Genomic DNA, 18,472 nt, shown 5'->3' on the forward strand with positions numbered 1-18,472 from the left:
CACAGATACACATGCATACACATAACTAAAATTTTAAAATAAATGATTTTTTAAAGCCAGATGTAATATCATGCATCTGTAAGTCCAACCCTCCTTCAGTGAAATGGGAGGTTAAGACAGGAGAATTGCCTGGAAGCCCACAGGGAACTGGCCTAGAGCACACTGCACAAAAGGAACAAAGAAGCCCTGCCCTAACACAGTAGAACAAGAGAACTGACTGCTGAATGCTGTCCTCTTGACCTCTTGACCTCTATAAGCACGCTATGGCACATATGTCACATCCTCAACGCACGAGTACAGATATCCAGAGGTCAAAGATCCACTGAGCTCCAGATATAGGCAGTTGTGAGCTACTTAATGTGGTGTTGGGAGCTGAACTCGGGTCCTCTAGAAGAACATTACCTACTCTTAACTGATGAGTCATCTCTCCCATAAATAAACTTTTCAAAATGCTTATCAAAATACAAAGAGCTCACAGGTACTTACAGCCAACCATTGGACCAAAGTTGGGGACCCTATGGTTGAATTAGGGAAAGGATTGAAGAAGCTGAAGGGGAGGGCAACCCCATAGGAAGAGTAGCAGTCTCAACTAACCCAAACCCAGGGAGCTCCCAGAAACTGAGCCACCAACCAGGAGCATACAGGTGGGTCTGAGGCGTCTGGCACAAATAGAGCAGAGATCTGCCTGGGCAGGTCTCAGTGGGAGGAAGAAGGCCCCAGGGAGAGGGGAGGCCTGGTGGGGTAGGAGCATCTTCTTGGAGGCAAGGGAGAGAAGGAATGGGAGAAGGAACTGGGGGGAAGTGAGGAGGTTGGGGGGAGGGGGCATAGGGGCACAATGACTGGAATGTAAATAAATAAAATAATTAAAATTTTAAGAATGTGAAGTACTATCATTGTGGGGAGCGAATGAATGGGTATTGCTGACATCATAATCCATGTCAGATGCCAATGCCTCAGACCCGTGGGAATGGCAAAAGGATCCTCTCAACTGAGAACAGTTGAATTTCAGCTAACTAGTGTATATGTACAAAAGGTAGCAGCCACAGCTTCCTCACCACAGACAACTGTAAGCTGAGACTGAGCTCTCCACCAAGATTAGCTAATGCACCCCCTTGTTTGGGCCACATATAACCAATGCAGGCTGCTGGCACATTTCTACCTGAGGGCAAGTCCCCCTCCTAACCCCAGCTTTACTTGTGCCTGTCATTTCCTCACTCCCTGCTCAGGTCAAGTCCCAGCAGTGCAGGTCACAGCACTGTGTCCTTGAACTGTCCGGTATGCTGATGGTCTGACTTCTTCGCCATGCTGGAGTGCACTCTATAACTTCTCTGATGTAGCACACCACGGACTCCCTCGCTCAGCTTCCACTCCTGCCACAGAGTCGGTGTCCCTACCATGTTACCCAGCCTCTCTACTCCATCCAAATAAGGCATCTTGTACCTCATCTTTCCACGCTACAGGAAGATCTACAATAGCTAAAAATGCAGCAAAGAAAAAAAAAATCTATCAGTGGAAGTGCAGGTGACACATGAACCTTACACAGCCAGTGAGCTACATGGTGCCCTCTCTGAGTGACAGAATGCTACTGGTTTCCAGAGCCCAGCCCTTCTACTGCCAATAAAAGTTAAAAATATATGCATATACATGCTAAATATGAACACATGTGTACATATTTACATATACATATGTCATGAGAAAAAAGGATAAAGTTGATTGTGATGCCACCTCCAGTAAGTCCCTACTGAGTCCTCCCAACTTTTCTCTTTATTCTGAATGGCCTTGCCCAGCTCTGTGGCTACAGAGGAAGGAAGGAAGGAAGGAAGGAGGGAGGGAGGGAGGGAAGGAAGAGAGAGGGAGGGAGGGAGGGAGGAGAGAGGGAGGGAAGGAGGAGGGAGGAGAGAGGGAGGGAGGGAGGGAGGGAGGGAGGGAGGAAGGAAGGAAGGAAGGAAGGAAGGAAGGAAGGAAGGAAGGAAGGAGCTCCTGGGAGACAATTCTGTCTCCACCTCAGCTTCCATCACAAGTCGCAGAAACCCCACTAGGAAACCACTGATAAAGCACAGGCCTTGGTGGGGTTCTCCCCAAACATTCCCATCAGGCCCAGACTTGTGGCGATGTCCACTCCGCCAGTCCTCCGAGTCAGGGATTGTGACTTCCTCCTTGGCTCAGGGGAGACTCTTTTGTGTAAGTGAACAGGAAAGCAAGGAAAAAGACGAAGATTGATACAGACTCTCACACGTACAGAATTTAGAAATCAAATCTAGATTCTCCATATATGGCATCCAAAACCAGGGCAAGTTCATAACAATTGCTTACAACCAGAGAAATTACCACCAACTTCCAAGGGATATCTGTCAGTCTGGAGACATCTTAGCAACCTCGACTGCGGAGACACCGCTGGCTGCAAACAATCCTATAGTGTACAAGATGACCTTCACAGCAGAGACTTATCTGGACCAAACAGTCAACAGCACCAAGGTTAAGAAAGGTCACCTTTTCTAAAGTTTTGTTTATACTTGTTTAAAATGAAGAAAATGATGACACTACTGATGAACTTCCGTAACCTTTAACTCTGTCTAAAAGAGCACATGCATATAGAAAGCTGATCAAACACTTCAAGTCTACACCAAATGGTGGTGTGACAGTTAGTTTTAATTTCCAACTTAATACAATCTAGAATCACCTGTCACCTGGGAAGAGAGTCTCCTAGAGACTGCCAAGATCAGGTTGGCCTAAAGGCATACCTGTGGGACTACCTTGATAACAGTAGTTGAAGTGGAAGACCAGCCCAAAGTGGGCAGCTTTATTGCATGTCACACAGGAAAAGGTGGCCTGAGTACATATGGGTACGCACACACTCAGCCTTCTCTGTTTATGACTACAGACGCATGTGCCGCTATCCCCAGGCCACTGTGACTTCCCACAATGACAGGCTGCAACCTGCACCCGGGAGCCACAATAAACCTTTCTCCCCCGAAGCTGTTTGTCAGGATACTTTGTCTTTTCTCTCTGCTTCGCACACTTAGCTCTAAGTTGCACTGAGCTACACCCCTTCCTAACTCCCATGTCACCCTCACTCAGAGCGTCTTTCCATGCTGTTGTGCTGTCCTTAATCAGTCTCCATGTTCCCTGCCACAGACAAGACAAAATACTATGGTAACTGTCAACAGGTACTTAACGTTACTAAGTACAAGCCTCTGAGCGATTTTCAGTTATAATACCTGTTTCTAAAACAAGACCAGGGAGAAAAAACAACTCTGCTGGTCAATGAAGCAGATATGATAGAAATAAAGTTTTCAATCTCTCTGGATGCACTGAGGTCTAAATACATCAAAACCTTACCCATTCAATTCTGAACATTGTTCCATGACTCCTTTCTACTCCAGATTTACTAACTCAATGATTAAGAATGAGTCTTCTTCAAGATGGATGAAGCAAAGAAGTGCAGGCCGACAGGAGCCGGATGTCGATCGCTCCTGAGAGACACAGCCAGAATACAGCAAATACAGAGGCGAATGCCAGCAGCAAACCACTGAACTGAGAATAGGACCCCCGTTGAAGGAATCAGAGAAAGAACTGGAAGAGCTTGAAGGGGCTCGAGACCCCATATGTACAACAATGTTAAGCAACCAGAGCTTCCAGGGACTAAGCCACTACCTAAAGACTATACATGGACTGACCCTGGACTCTGACCCCATAGGTAGCAATGCATATCCTAGTAAGAGCACCAGTGGAAGGGGAAGCCCTGGGTCCTGCTAAGACTGAACCCCCAGTGAACTAGACTGTGGGGGGAGGGCGGCAATGGGGGGAGGGTTGGGAGGGGAACACCCATAAGGAAGGGGAGGGGGAGGGGGATGTTTGCCCAATGTATATAAGAAATACTCAAGGGGCTGGGGATTTAGCTCAGTGGTAGAGCGCTTACCTAGGAAGCGCAAGGCCCTGGGTTCGGTCCCCAGCTCCAAAAAAAAAAGAACCAAAAAAAAAAAGAAATACTCAAGTTAATAAAAAAAAAAAAAAAAAAGAATGAGTCTTCTTTCTAGTTCCCTAGTTTTCAAACATGAAAACACATAAGGCACAGGAAAAACTGAAAATAATATAAATATTATAAATTAATATAATGTTAAAGGCCTAGGGACTAGAGAGCTCAATGATTAAGAGCATTCCTTGTTCCTACAAGGAACCTGGATTCAACTCTCAGCACCCACATAGTAGCTTACAGCAAACTTATGGGACCTGATGTTCTCTTCTGACCTCTGCAGGTACCAGTCAAAAATAGAGGCCACTCCCACTCATTCAGGCAAGGGATGAATGTAGAGCCTAGACTTCTGCCTGCTGAGACTATAATCTGGTACTATTCAGAGAGCTCTTAGAAAACAAGGCCTTCACACCCACTGGATGGTCATGAACCGCTCTCTGTACTGGTAAGCCCTCTCTGTTTTGCGATGTAAGCAGACCCTTTGGTCTCTTACATCTTTCCTGGCAGTAATGGAGTATACTATAGCCAGTGTAACTTTAAACAGTCCAGGGAAGAGTCAGGACCATGGTCTCATGGGAACACAGCAACCAATATAAGCAGCAGCAGAGACAGGCAGGGACGTGGAACTCCAATCTCACCAATGAAGTGAAACTTGCCCTCCTACCCCTCCAAAGGACACAGTGACCCTCACCTGGCAACAGTACAGCAGGTTCCCACCCTCCATCTTCACTCCACCAAAGCAGGGTCAAATGAAACCAATTAAACATAAGGCACAGAGATCAAAACATTTTGAAAATCTCCATTAGACATCTTACTAAAACCCAGGAAGATCTCAGAAAGGAACTGAAGACAAAAAGACATCCAACAGATGGAAATACTGAGGTAACAGGGACTTCAGAATTACCAGATTTTAAACCATTCATGATTTTAAAAAAGAAAAAGAAAAAAGAAAAAAGAAAAAAAAAACGAGCAAAGGGATGATGTGATTTGAGGCAGAGTTTTATTTGAAAACTACAGCAACAGAAATGTCAAGCTCAAAGGATTAACTCAACAACAAAAAGAAAATGATCAGAAGAAAGGGCCCATAAGCCAGCAATAAAAACAACTGAAATGCCAACCTAACAACAGAGTCAGAAAGAGACTTGGAAATCTTCAAAACTACAACAAAGAGTAGCCTTTGTGTAAGGTGAGTCTCTGGAAGAGAGGAGGGAGAACTGAAAAGCTCTCTAGAGAAATAATGACTACAGAAGCCTGATCTACAAAGCAGACTCCAGGCCACCCATAGTCACACAGTAAGATCCTACCTCAAAAAATAAATAAATAAAATAAGATAAAAATAATGGCTGAAAGCTTCCCAAGCAGAAAAAAAATCAAATTAAAACTGAATAATACCTAAACAAAATAAAATCAAAGAAATCTGTGTCTACACATACCATAACTAATCTTTTCTTTAAAAATAAAAGCCTCAAGAGCAACCAAAGAAAGACCATCATATCAGTGGGGCAACAACAATGGCAATTTGCTCACACGGAGGCATGGAGACAAGAGGATACAGGACACTATTTTGGCATGCTAAGAGGATAGAAATGTAGAGTCCTATCACCAGAGAGGGCAGGGCACAGCTCTAAGCCCTCGCACTTGGAAACCTAAAGCAAGATCATGACTTTGAGGTCACTATCGAGACACAGTGAGCTCAAGGCCAAACTGGACAACTGAGCCAGACTGTGTCTCGAAACGAAATAACGCGCTGGGGACATGACTCAGTGGCGTGCACGCAGAGCACAGCTGTGCTTCCAGTACCCGACCATGACGAGGGGATGAAAAAGAGGAGGAGAAGAAAAGACAAGGGAGGGGGAGGGAGTGGAGCTGGGGAGGAAAAGAAGGATAAGAAGAGGGAAGAGAAGCATGCAGATGGTGGAAGAAGAAAAGATGAGGACAGGAAGGAAGAGGATGTGGAAGAGGAGCAGGAGGGTGGAGAAGTGAAGACCTAAGGAAATGTGTCCCCAGCACACCTACTCAAGAAGATGAGTAAAAGAAGTTTATGAACAGATTGGAAAAGATAAGAAAGAAAGAAAGAAAGAAAGAAAGAAAGAAAGAAAGAAAGAAAGAAAGAAAGAAAGAAAGGAAAGAAAGAAAAGAAAGAAAGAAAAGAAAGAAAAGAAAAGAAAGAAAGAAAAGAAAGAGAGAGAGAGAGAAACAAACAAACAAACAAACAATAAGAGAAGGTATGTGGGAAAAACCTTTGATGCACAAGGGTGAGAACCTGAGCATGAGTTCCCAGAATCCACAGAAAGCTAGGCATGGTGGTATATATGTGTAATCCAAGTCCTCCTGTAGGAAGACGGGAGGTAGAGAAAGGAGAACACCCAGAAGCCCTTTAGGCCGCCAGTCTAGCACACGGTGAGATCAGCACATACGCTGTCTCAAGCAAGGCAGAAGGACCTGCAATAATCTCTGGCCTCTACATGCGACAAACATGTACATATGTATATATGCACACATCACACATAGACACACAAACACACATACATGCACACATATACACACACCCACATGCACATACACGCACAGAATTTACAGGGAGGCCAAATGGGGAGCCATTCAGCGAATACAGTTCCAATCTTACAATATGTAATAAATTAATTGTTTCCCTTTCTCAGTGAAAGCTATGTTCCAAGACATCAAGCAAATGTCTAAAGCTAAAGACAGCACAGAACCCCATACTTGAATGCCTCCCCACCTTAACTGAGCATTTACTACACCTTGTGGCCATATTCACTGACTAATGGTCAGGTGGCATATACTGTGTTGAACAAAGGGACAATTCACCTCTCAAGGCCTTAAGCACTGTAAAGCAGTGACAAAAGCTGAGGGGTCCCTGACACGAACTACAACAGAAGCAAAGATCCAAAGCTTTGGGCGTCGTGCCATGTGCAAGACAGACAAAAGCAAGGGCCCCACCTGGGACGTTCCGGTTGCTGAAAGAAAAGCAGAAGGGACAGCACAGCTCGAGAGACACGAACAAGGCAGCAGAGAGAGGGCATAAGGTCTAAAATCTCTGTAGAAATCAAGTCAAGCGAGGTCTCAGAGGCCAAGGCAAGACAAAGAACCTGGATCACTTACAAACGATAGGCACGAACTAGGGGATATAGAGTGGGGACTAACAAGGTTAGACTGACATTGTTTAATTGTGATTAGAGAGTAAATATTATTTGACCTTACAGATAAAATCGTGATATAAAGTGCCTACATGCTAGCAATTCTTATCCTAAGTAAGAATCTGTTAACTAAAAAGCTTTAAGGTGAAATTTAAACCTACATGCTTTAAAACTGTCCCAGCATTTATCTCAATCTCCAACTACTGGTAACAGTTTATAGACGTTGTTACTTATCAGAGAGGTCTCAGGCTAGGCCTGATGGCGAAAACCAGTAATCCTAGCACTTGGGAAGGAAAGGGGAGATTCACAACCTCAAGGCCAGACCTAGCTTTTTAAAAATAATCATTTTCCTTACTCTATAAATAGGAGACAGTTGGAAATGAAAATGTCTCTCCTTCCCCCTAGTGCCCATTTCAGAGAATGAGGCCTTCACACAAAGCACAGTGGAATCACACTGAGTGCTCTAGAAGAAAGCTTCTAGCATCCTCTGCTGACAGAACTTCGCAGGTGTAATGTATTTAAATATTAACTACCCTTTGAAGTTAAAAGTCAGTAAGCTTCCTCACATTGTTTTAAAGTCAGCTTTAAATTAAACTGATCAAAGGCAACAATTAAAACAACAGGTCTAGCAGACATAGGAGGAAAGGGTTTGGGTTCCGCCAAGCCTCGGAACTGAAACTCAAGCCCACTTGATAGCAGGGAGCACTGAAAGTTGTCCTCGTGCTTTTGCTTGCACACATGCACACACATCATGTGAATAAATAAATCAGCTTTGCCTAAAACATCAGAGAATGGCAGCGACCCAAGGCAGTCCTGTCACACGAAAGGACCCTCATTCGACTTCCATAAACTGTCTCACTGTCACAGCACCTCATAAAAACTTGACAAGAACCCCGCCACTTCCAGTCCTCCATCCTTTCTTTCCCTACACATGAAGAAAGAGACTGACTGATACAGGTGGTAGGTTGGCAGTGACCAAGTCCAAGGGGATGAAAGGCTTTAGACCAGAAGACAGAGAAACACAGAGGTGGCCCAAACTTGGGCTGTCTAGTAGGGAACGTGCCAGCCAGGGAGTCAGACAAAGTTCATGAAAAACAGGTGTCCACAACTCAAAAGCCACTGTTACATTGAGCCTTTAGTTACAGTCATAAAACTCAAACTGGCCATTTTCCGTAGTAATGTGAAACAGGATAGCAACGGAAACCTGAGGACAATGAAACCCTCAATAATTCCAAAGTCTCCATTTAATTACTTGTTGTAACCTCCTTCACCTTATAAAAAAAATAGGATTATGTACAAACAAGAATTTTTCAAAAATGTTTTTTCAATTCTTTCTCTGACATTTCCCATCTCAACTGTCATTTGTTTATTCAATTTCAAGAAAAATAAAAATAAACCCTCATATCCTATTTGAATGAACAATTACTGCTAGCCTCCATATAAGCAAAGCCGAATGAAGAGTGAGTAAGAAGCAAGTCTGCAGGGGTTGGGGATTTAGCTCAGCGGTAGAGCGCTTGCCTAGCGAGCGCAAGGCCCTGGGTTCGGTCCCCAGCTCCGAAAAAAAGAAAAAAAAAAGAAGCAAGTCTGCAATTAAAAGCAATTAATATATTAACACTTCCAACCCGTGAGCTTGAGTAGCAGCAGCAACATGAACGCTAGCTAACTGCTCGAGGAAGTGCACATATCTAAGAGGGTTGCAGATGTCGCCCAGCATGGCCAACGGGGCTGTCAGAGCCAAAGGAAACTCAAAGCCTATCCAAATATCCAGAAATCGGCTCAGCCTGGACTCTGAGAGGATTTCTGGCAGTCAGATACAAGCCAGCATTCCTTAGGAACTTGTGAAACTGGCTCCCATCTACCAAACTAAGTCATTTCTCTTACAGGGACATATGGTTACCTATGGTGCCTATCAGTACATCAAAGCTCATGCTGGCCTCCAGATGCCTCTGGCTGCTCTCTCCCTCCTACCTACAATAAAAACCTTCCCCTTAAAACATACCAGGGAACACTCAGGCCCTGAGTTCAATGTCCAGCATTGCAAAGTAAGAGGAAGCCAGCCACAGAGGTTCGAAGCTATGATCATCAAATTAAAGAGGTAGGTGACGGGGGAGCTCTTCCATTTCCTAAGGCGCTGTGGGCTACATAGCAAGACGCTCACACAAGGAGAAATGGCAATACACTGACACTGTGTTAGTGCAGTCTATAGTGTTCTGCTGTAGTCTATAGCTTCCTAGTGCGATCTGTAGTGTCCTCGTGCACTCTGTAGTGTCCTAGTGCAGTCTGTAGTGTCCTAGTGCAGTCTGTAGTGTCCTCGTGCACTCTGTAGTGTCCTCGTGCAGTCTGTAGTGTCCTCGTGCACTCTGTAGTGTCCTCGTGCACTCTGTAGTGTCCTCGTGCACTCTGTAGTGTCCTAGTGCAGTCTGTAGTGTCCTAGTGCACTCTGTAGTGTCCTCGTGCAGTCTGTAGTGTCCTCGTGCAGTCTGTAGTGTCCTAGTGCACTCTGTAGTGTCCTCGTGCACTCTGTAGGGTCCTAGTGCAGTCTGTAGTGTCCTCGTGCAGTCTGTAGTGTCCTAGTGCAGTCTGTAGTGTCCTCGTGCAGTCTGTAGTGTCCTAGTGCACTCTGTAGTGTCCTCGTGCACTCTGTAGTGTCCTAGTGCAGTCTGTAGTGTCCTCGTGCAGTCTGTAGTGTCCTAGTGCAGTCTGTAGTGTCCTAGTGCAGTCTGTAGTGTCCTAGTGCAGTCTGTAGTGTCCTCGTGCAGTCTGTAGTGTCCTCGTGCAGTCTGTAGTGTCCTCGTGCAGTCTGTAGTGTCCTCGTGCAGTCTGTAGTGTCCTCGTGCACTCTGTAGTGTCCTCGTGCACTCTGTAGTGTCCTAGTGCAGTCTGTAGTGTCCTCGTGCAGTCTGTAGTGTCCTAGTGCAGTCTGTAGTGTCCTCGTGCAGTCTGTAGTGTCCTAGTGCAGTCTGTAGTGTCCTCGTGCAGTCTGTAGTGTCCTAGTGCAGTCTGTAGTGTCCTAGTGCAGTCTGTAGTGTCCTAGTGCAGTCTGTAGTGTCCTAGTGCAGTCTGTAGTGTCCTCGTGCACTCTGTAGTGTCCTAACCAACACTATTCTAGCGCTTCCCTGTCCAGCCCTAGCCACCAAAAACTCACTTTACACAGGGCTGTGATTAGGATACAAGGACATGATTTCATCTCATTTTCCCTTAGGGTAGTGCTACAATCACTACCTCCTACAAACTGCATTTAAAGATGGCAGAGATCCTGGTTCTTTCAGAAACATGTTGACTTACATTTCTATCCTTTCTTCATTTCCTATCTCTGAAAGGATCCAATTAGCTTAGGACATGCCAAGATCAAGTTCTCAGTACAAAGGAGATGTATTCACCCCAGAGGGACAAAGAATAGAGAATAAGAAACAAGGCCAGGAGACAGAGGAAGAGAGAAGGGGAAGGTAACAAGGCAGAGGGGTCAGGGGTGTTTGTCCCCGAGTGGGGGACAAAGGGCTGCCTCTGGATAGAGAGGAGCCAGATGTCGCTCATAGGAAAATGGCAGTTTATAAATGTACAAGGGGAAACCCCATGTTAGGATGAGGTGTTTAATTTTAACTGGGCAGGTTAATTAGGTGTGCTAACGGGGGCTTTGATTGCTGGGCTTCAGTGCTTTGATAGCAAGACCTTGCTAGTCAGCCTCAGGAGAAGGAAGTGGCCAAAATAAGGGAATGGCCCTTGGTGGCCAGCATTAGAAATGTGCTCTAAAGGCAAGGCAGAGAAAATAGGCAAGACGTACAAGACCGGCGAGAGCCATATTTGCCACAATCAAGCTGACTAGAGCCGTTCACTCTCCGCTTCCATTTTGATGCATGGTTACCAAAAACAAAAGACAGAATGTCATAAAATTAACATTTTTAATATAAAATTATTCAATTCCACTTGCCCCCACTCACAATGGGCTGGTTCTCTCACACCAATCCCTAGTTAAGAAAATGGCCTCCATACTTGACAACCAGATCTCTCCTGAAGCTCCCTCCTCTCTGATGACTCTAGCTTATGTCAGAAAACTAATCAACCCAAAGGGGAATGTGAGACAAGTGTTAATGAGCCTGGAAGTTGAGAAGGGGGCACTGAGGGGATGACTGGGATCCACTGGGAACTAGCAAATACCTTTGTCTGAGAGATCTAGTAGGCAAAAGAGAGTAAAGTCTGACTGGCTGTCATTCAGGGCTTCTGTTTTAACCTATTCTGATGGGAAGATTTAGACATGTCCATAAAAAAGAATTGGGGACTGAGTTGCATGTTAGTTGTAGAACTAATGGGGTTACTACCATAAAACCTCCTTTAAAAAGTATAATTAAATTTAACTGAGGGGAAGTTATGTTATTTATTGTTATAACTTGTTTCATTAAAGTGTTACTTTCCCAAAAGGAAGTATTTTTTTTAAGGATTTATTTATTTGTTTTATGTATGTGAGTACACTGTCGCTGTCTTCAGACACACCAGAAGAGGGCATCGGATCCCATTACAGATGGTTGTGAGCCACCATGTGGTTGCTGGGAATTGAACTCAGGACCCCTGGAAGAGCAGTCAGTGCTCTTAACCACTGAGCCATCATCTCTCGTGCCCTAAAGGAAGCATTTAAAATGCACATTCACTGTTGAGACCTCTTACTGGAAATTCTTCTGTAAAACAAACACAACAAAACAAAACAATCTTTGCCTTCATTTCCCAAAGAAGCATTTCAGTGATTCTCCAAATGAAATAGACACATACCTAGTCAAGCTTAATGAAAATCTTTGCTGAGGCTAGTTGTATGGTGTATTCCCATAATTCAATGAGCTGCAAAGATTGCACTTCACTTCTCAAGAAAATAAGCATAGAGCAAACCAGACAGACACAAGAGAATTCATATTAAACTCACACATGCTGGAATAGTAACCAAATCTAAGAGTCTGATGATTAGTTTAGAAGCCACAAACTTTGCTCACTATTTTGCTCAAGCTAGAGAGAGAAAAGTGTGTGTGTGTGTGTGTGTGTGTGTGTGTGTGTGTGTGTGTGTGTGTGTGTGTGAGATATGTGTTTTAGAGACAGGGTCTTACTATATAGCCCTATGTGCATGAAACTCACTGGACTTAAAACTCCTGACCTTCCTGCCTCCACTTCCCAAGGGCTGGAACTATAGGAAGCCAGGGAGGTCATCAGATCCCTTGGATCTGGAGTTACAGACAGTTGAAAGATGCCATGTAAGTGCTGTAAATCAAATCCAGGTCCTCTAGCAGAACAGCAAGTGCTCCAATAGCTAAGTCATCTCACTGGCCACTAGAAAAGCCTTTTTTATAAAGGAGAAAAGGTACCAATGATAGCAAAAGTTTGGTGTCACCCCCTACTTGCTGCCTCACCCAGCAAGGGCACAACTTGGCTTCTATTAGTCTGTATTCATTTAATCTTCGTGGTTTTACTTTTCTCTTCATTCTTCCAAGCCTGTGCTTACTTATACTACTATATCAAGTCATTTGGAGCTAGTAGGATATGACTACTCAATAGTACCTGAGAGCTGTCCTACATTCACACTCCAGGTTGTCCCACTGTGTCTTTTCATCTGTTCTTTATCTTTGAACTTGGCTGCTTTCCTCTTACAGTGCTCTGAGATTTTCTGAGCAACAAGAAGCTGAAATCCTCTGAGGAAGTGCTGCTCCTGCACAGCTCCGCGCCTCTCCGAGACAGGACTTGTGCTCGTCACATGACTTGTGCTATGGAGAGTTTAGCCCTGCAGCAGCAAGAAGATAACCCCACAGCAGTGGGTCCAGCTAAGAGGAGTCTACACGAGAGACACGACATTGAGTTTGAACTTAGAATATGGAGCACAGAGCTTAAATATGACCATATTTCATGAGTAGTCAGAAATTAGATCTTAAGTTAGACTGTACGATACTACTCTTAGCTGCCAGGAATAAACAGGAGTTATGAGTGCAGAAGACACAAAGAACTACCAAGGAACAAGTGATAGAGAGGTAAGGAGAGGACCAGACAAGGCAGACAACTAGGAAGTAGAGCAGTATGCAAACGCCACTGGAGTTTGTCTGCTTTATGCCTGTGTGTCTCCCATAACTAGAATGTGCCTGCCTAGTAGCAGGAGTTTGATTAAACAGCCAAGGGATAGGCAGCAAACCAAGAGCTCCAAGAAAGGAAGGAAAAGTTTCACGGCACAGGCCAAAGTGCTCCACATTGTAGACATGGTAGAATGAGGCCTGAGGAAAGATCTTTGGGTTTAGACTGTTTGTTCTCTTTTAATTCTGCTTTGTTTTGTTACTGGTCTATGTTGATGTAGCCTAGGCTAGTCTAGAATGCCCTATGGCCAGGCTGCCTTCAATGCATAGCGATCCTCCTGCTGACCTACTCTGGATTTGCATACTCAGAGCCTCACTGATCTCTGTGAGGAGTCTTCATGGCGGAACCGACAGCACAGACTTGGAGAACAGTGTAGTCAGACGCAGTTGCAGCTTCAGAAACATTTGGTCTTAGAGGAAGGTGCTCAGGGAGTAGCTTGGAGACAAGCAGACTACAAAATGACTTCAGTGCTCACAAGCTTAGGGTCAAGCAGACAGGAAACAGCTGAAAACAAAAGGAGGACCAGAAGATACAAAAGACCAATGGTGTGACGTAAACGCAAGAGAGAGCAAAGTAAGGCTTACAGTGTTCAAGCATCAGACACCCAATACATCCTAACTATGAAACCTAGAAACACAGTTCCCTGCAAGGGGGAGGGGGAATATGCACCACTTTAAGCCCAGCACTCAGGAGGCAGAGTCAGGCTGATCTCTGTGAGTTCAAGTAGGGCCTGGACTACAGAGTGAGTTCCCGAACAGCTGGAGTTACATAAAGAATCCCTGCCTCAAAACACAAAAGGAACAAAAGCGAAAATGATAATGATGATAATAAATATAATAATAGCTATTATAATATATAATTATTATATTATTTCTTGTACTTTTGCTGATTATTACCTTAAAATGGTTTTTTGAACCAACAAGTAAAAAACTCTAGACTCTAAGTACAAATGGACAAGATAAAATTACTTCTAAGGTCAGAAATAGTTGAATTCAATATTGAAATACAGGCCAAAGCCAGGCATGACGGAGCACATTTAATCCCAGCACTCAGAGGCAGAGGCAGGCTGGTCTCTGAGTTCAAGGCCAGCCTGATCTACAGAGAGAGTTCTCAGGACAGCCAGGGCTACACAGAGATACCTTGTCTGAAAAACAAACCAACGAAAATAGAAGACTGCTACACAAATTGTCTATAATGTATATGTGAAATTATCCATCTCTATCCTATAGTAATATTCATGCTTTCCTTTGGCTGTAGCTCTCCGTTTCCATTGTCACTTGACCTAAAAGCTGTCAACATTCCAGATATCTGAACTAATGAGAAAACAGAAAAGCTATATGCTCACTCAGAACCTTAAATGCAGCATGAAGTTTCCACTCATCACAAAAGAAACTCTATCATCTGAAAACTGGAAGCTTTCATTTGAAGGTAACATAGATTCTGGGCTCTAGGAAAACCACTACAAGGTTACACTCCCGTTTCAAAATCTTCAAGCTAACTGTTCATCCATCCACCACCGCGCTCTAACCTTTCAGAGGTTCTGTGCTGTGAATCAAAGAGAGAGAGAAGGGAATAAAACAGATATAGGGAATTCCCCGACCCCATTCTGTCTCCCCTCTGTGGGCCTGATGTAAGTCTCCAGTGATACTAATATGCCTTGCATTGCCATTAAGTGTGCACTTTAAAAATCCAGCTGTCACATGTCACTAACAGCGCTGCTTTGACTGCCACGTAATTTTATATATTTGTAAAACAGAAACGAACAGCTTAAGCTTACAAATGGACTTCTGAAGCCCTTCACTTAACCACACATTGACTTTGCAGCACAGCAATAATTTGGACTCACACACAGCAGTTCCAAGGCAAAGGCCTGCTCCTCCTCATGAAGTTTCTTTGCTAGACAAGCTGATGTTCTCCATAATCTAATACTGTGCCCTGTGCCTCTGTTACTTCCAATCACTCTTGCTAGACTATAACTTACCCCAGACCACGCCCCCTAAAACATAACCAGACACAAGGCTCAATCAAATTCTGCTCCTGGACAGCATTTCTTCAGGTTTTCTGGATTTGTTCTAATCAGTCTCATCTTCTAACTCTCATAAAAACATAGCCCTATGTTTTGATCATATGACATCTCAACACTGTATTTGTACCTGTGTGTGTTATCCTGCATACTACAGCATGTATACATGTATAATACCCTGCATACTACAGCATGTACACACGTATAATATCCTGCATACTACAGCATGTATACATGTATAATACCCTGCATACTACAGCATGTACACATGTATAATACCCTGCATACTATAGCGTGTACATGTGTTTAATATCCTCTTTCTTCTTAGCCGTGCACACTCATGATGGTCAGCTCGGTCAGTTATAATAAGCCCCACACTGGGTGACCTAACCAGCAGAACTCTATTCCACACAGTCCTAGGTGCTGGGAGGCTACAGTCAAGGGGATGGCACGCTTGGATCCTGGTCACCTGCTATATCCTCAAATGGCTGCTCTTCTAGGCCTGGGGAGGGAGGTAAAGAAAGGTAGGCATATGCGCTCTTGTGTATCACATTCGCTTGTCTCTTACTTTGTCAGTGGGGCCTTACCATGCAACCCAGAATGGCCTGAACTTGGGATTCTTCCTCCTCCATTTCCTGAGGACTAGGACTATAGGCCTGCACTATCCCACACAGCTTTGATGTCTCTTCACAGAGGAATATAATTTCTATGGGCTCTTTTGATGCATTGTGACCTGAACTACTTCCTCAAAACCTCACCTCCAAACACAGCCACCCTGGGGGTTTGGGTTTCAGCATAAGAATTCTGACCAGACACAAACTTTTAACCATTACAAAACCCTGCCTCACATGTTACAGTACTCCATAACTTAGCACCTCTTCACCTTGCTTCCTCAGAAGTTCATGTTTCCATAGCACTTTATGGCCTAGATATTATGGGGTTTGACTGCCTACATATGCTTAAAAAGGAAATGCTAGATGAGGGCACACCATGCTCAACACATCACGTCGTTTCCTTGTATTATTCAAATCTACACTTTTACTAATGTTCTCACATCTGACTATCATTCTGACAGTGCATTCACCCATTTCCCCTGGCAATTCTGTCAGTGTTCACTTCACACATCTGGAAACACCTCAGACACACAAAGATTAGGAACTGCCAAGTTTTCCTGAAGAGTTCTTTTACCATCAAGTGAGATCACTCTTATCACTAATTATAATGACTAACGATTATTTCATGTGAATTTTCTGAAATTGATCATCTAACTTGCTTGATGTGTTTCTGCTATATCCTTCTGTATTTCTTTACTTTTGACCTTTCATTGTAATTATACTTTAGATACACCACCAATAACATAATAATATAATACACCACCAATAATATAATAGAATCACAGATCTTTCCCAGTTCAGTAACTGAGAATTTCTCAGGTTATACATGACAAGTTAAGTCTCCTTATATCTACAGTGACTGCTGACACATTTGAATTGAGGCCTAGCATTTTATCCTGTAATATACATTTACCAAAATGTGCTACACTTTCCCCTTTTCAACCTTTTATTAAAATCACTGTTTCTGAATGACGCATCGGCACAGGGATGCTGTAAATGCCATGGGTAGGATGATGTGTTTTCAGGAGAGAACCTGAGGACAGTAATCAAATCAACTAAGGACTAGGGACCTAGCTCAGGGACAGAGGGCCTGGTTACCATTCAAAGGCTGTGGGTTCAAGCTCTATCACCACAAAATGAAACAAATTTAAAAACTAACTAAAAATAAATCTGCTTTAAAAAAAAAACATTTTATCACATCTACTTATTTGTGTGCTATGTGTCTGTGCATTAGAGGTCAGAGGGCAACTTTCAGAGTTGGTTCTCTCCTTTCTACCATGTGACCCCAGGGATGGAACTCAGGTCATCAGACTTGGAGGCCAGCCATGTCAATCGCCCAAGTCAGACTTGTATATTAACAGGTGGTGGCTAAGCTACCCATGACTGGCAGTTGGCAGGAAACTGTTCTCTATACTTCTTTAAACTTGTGACTCCTCAGAATTCATACAAAGCCTCTGAATACTTACGTCCTCTTCTCCTTCATCCTCTAAATCATCATCATCGTCATCTTCTCCTTCTTCACACAAAGGTGGAGGTAAAGGGCCAAGGATATCTTCGTCCACAGTATTAACTGGTCCTCCTACCATTTCAGGGGGTAAAGGAGGGCCGATTAGCTCATCATCAGATGAACCAGAACTGTGGTCACTGTCACTGCTGCTTGTGTCCCTGAAAACAGAAACAGACACTCTTGCTGCTGCTGCTGCTGCTGCTGCTGCTGCTGCTGCCCCTTCACCTCCCAGGCATCTCTGCAGACAGCACCAAGCTCTCAGGAAACCCTACCTCTCCTACAATGAATAAGATTTTCCAAATACAGCTACATTTGCAGTTCAAACATTACGTGAACAAACGAATTGTTTAAATCTTACTTTGTCTTGGCTGGCAAGCTGTTCACACACCTTTAATCCCAGCACTCAGAATGAAAAGAAGAGTTTTTAGTGCAGAATCACGTAGCCACTGGAAACCTTAAAGGGAGATGTTGATCCTCAGCAGCTATGCTAAGTTAGCTATGTTAACTGCTTCACAAATAAGCATCAGACTGAGAACTAAGCTGATCTGCGTCAATTTCATGGTTCATTATCTAAGCCTAAAACTCCCATAAAATCTGAAGTAACGCCATATTTCTGACTTTCTGGCTCATTCCATTTCTGGCTTTTTACTTCTAATGTCAAACATTTTTTTTAATTTAACATATTTTCAGTATTCTGAAATCCAAAGTCCATGAAATTATGATTAAAATGTCTCTGATAGGGGCTGGGGATTTAGCTCAGTGGTAGAGTGCTTACCTAGGAAGTGCAAGGCCCTGGGTTCGGTCCCCAGCTCCGAAAAAAAGAACCAAAAAAAAAAAAAAAAAAAAAATGTCTCTGATAGAAAACAAATACATTCCATGTTTAAAGTATCCCTTGATTCAGTGTGGTGCCAAAGCAGGAACTGAAGCCTAAGAAACAGTACACGCAGGGTAGAAGAACAGCTCAGAATCACGTCCTCCCTCCGCTTCCCCAGCTCAGTCTGGAGCCAAACATTAACTGATGTTTACAACCAAGTTTAATTTAGGAAGTAAATTCATAAACAAAACTCTCTAATTTCCCTGTGATTGTTTGTATGTTTGTTT

General features: G+C 43.7%; 1 protein-coding gene across 2 annotated transcripts in view; it reads right to left on the reverse strand.

The window, feature by feature from the left end:
• Wdr70 (WD repeat domain 70) overlaps positions 1 to 18,472 on the reverse strand; it is a 239,948-nt gene that overhangs the window by 202,755 nt on the left and 18,721 nt on the right. Inside the window, exon 5 of one of the 2 annotated variants that reach the window (XM_087618324.1) lies at positions 17,331 to 17,443. Coding sequence is in view for 1 of the 2 variants with exons in the window: in NM_001013909.1 (NP_001013931.1) it covers positions 17,331 to 17,529 (199 nt within the window). In the remaining variant the exon portion in view is untranslated. Of the gene's footprint in view, positions 1 to 17,330; positions 17,530 to 18,472 lie in introns of both variants that reach the window. The other variant, NM_001013909.1, reaches the window with a different exon arrangement.

This window comes from Rattus norvegicus, chromosome 2 (genome assembly GCF_021556685.1).
Source record: "Rattus norvegicus strain SHRSP/BbbUtx chromosome 2, alternate assembly SHRSP_T2T, whole genome shotgun sequence".
Taxonomy (NCBI): domain Eukaryota; kingdom Metazoa; phylum Chordata; class Mammalia; order Rodentia; family Muridae; genus Rattus; species Rattus norvegicus.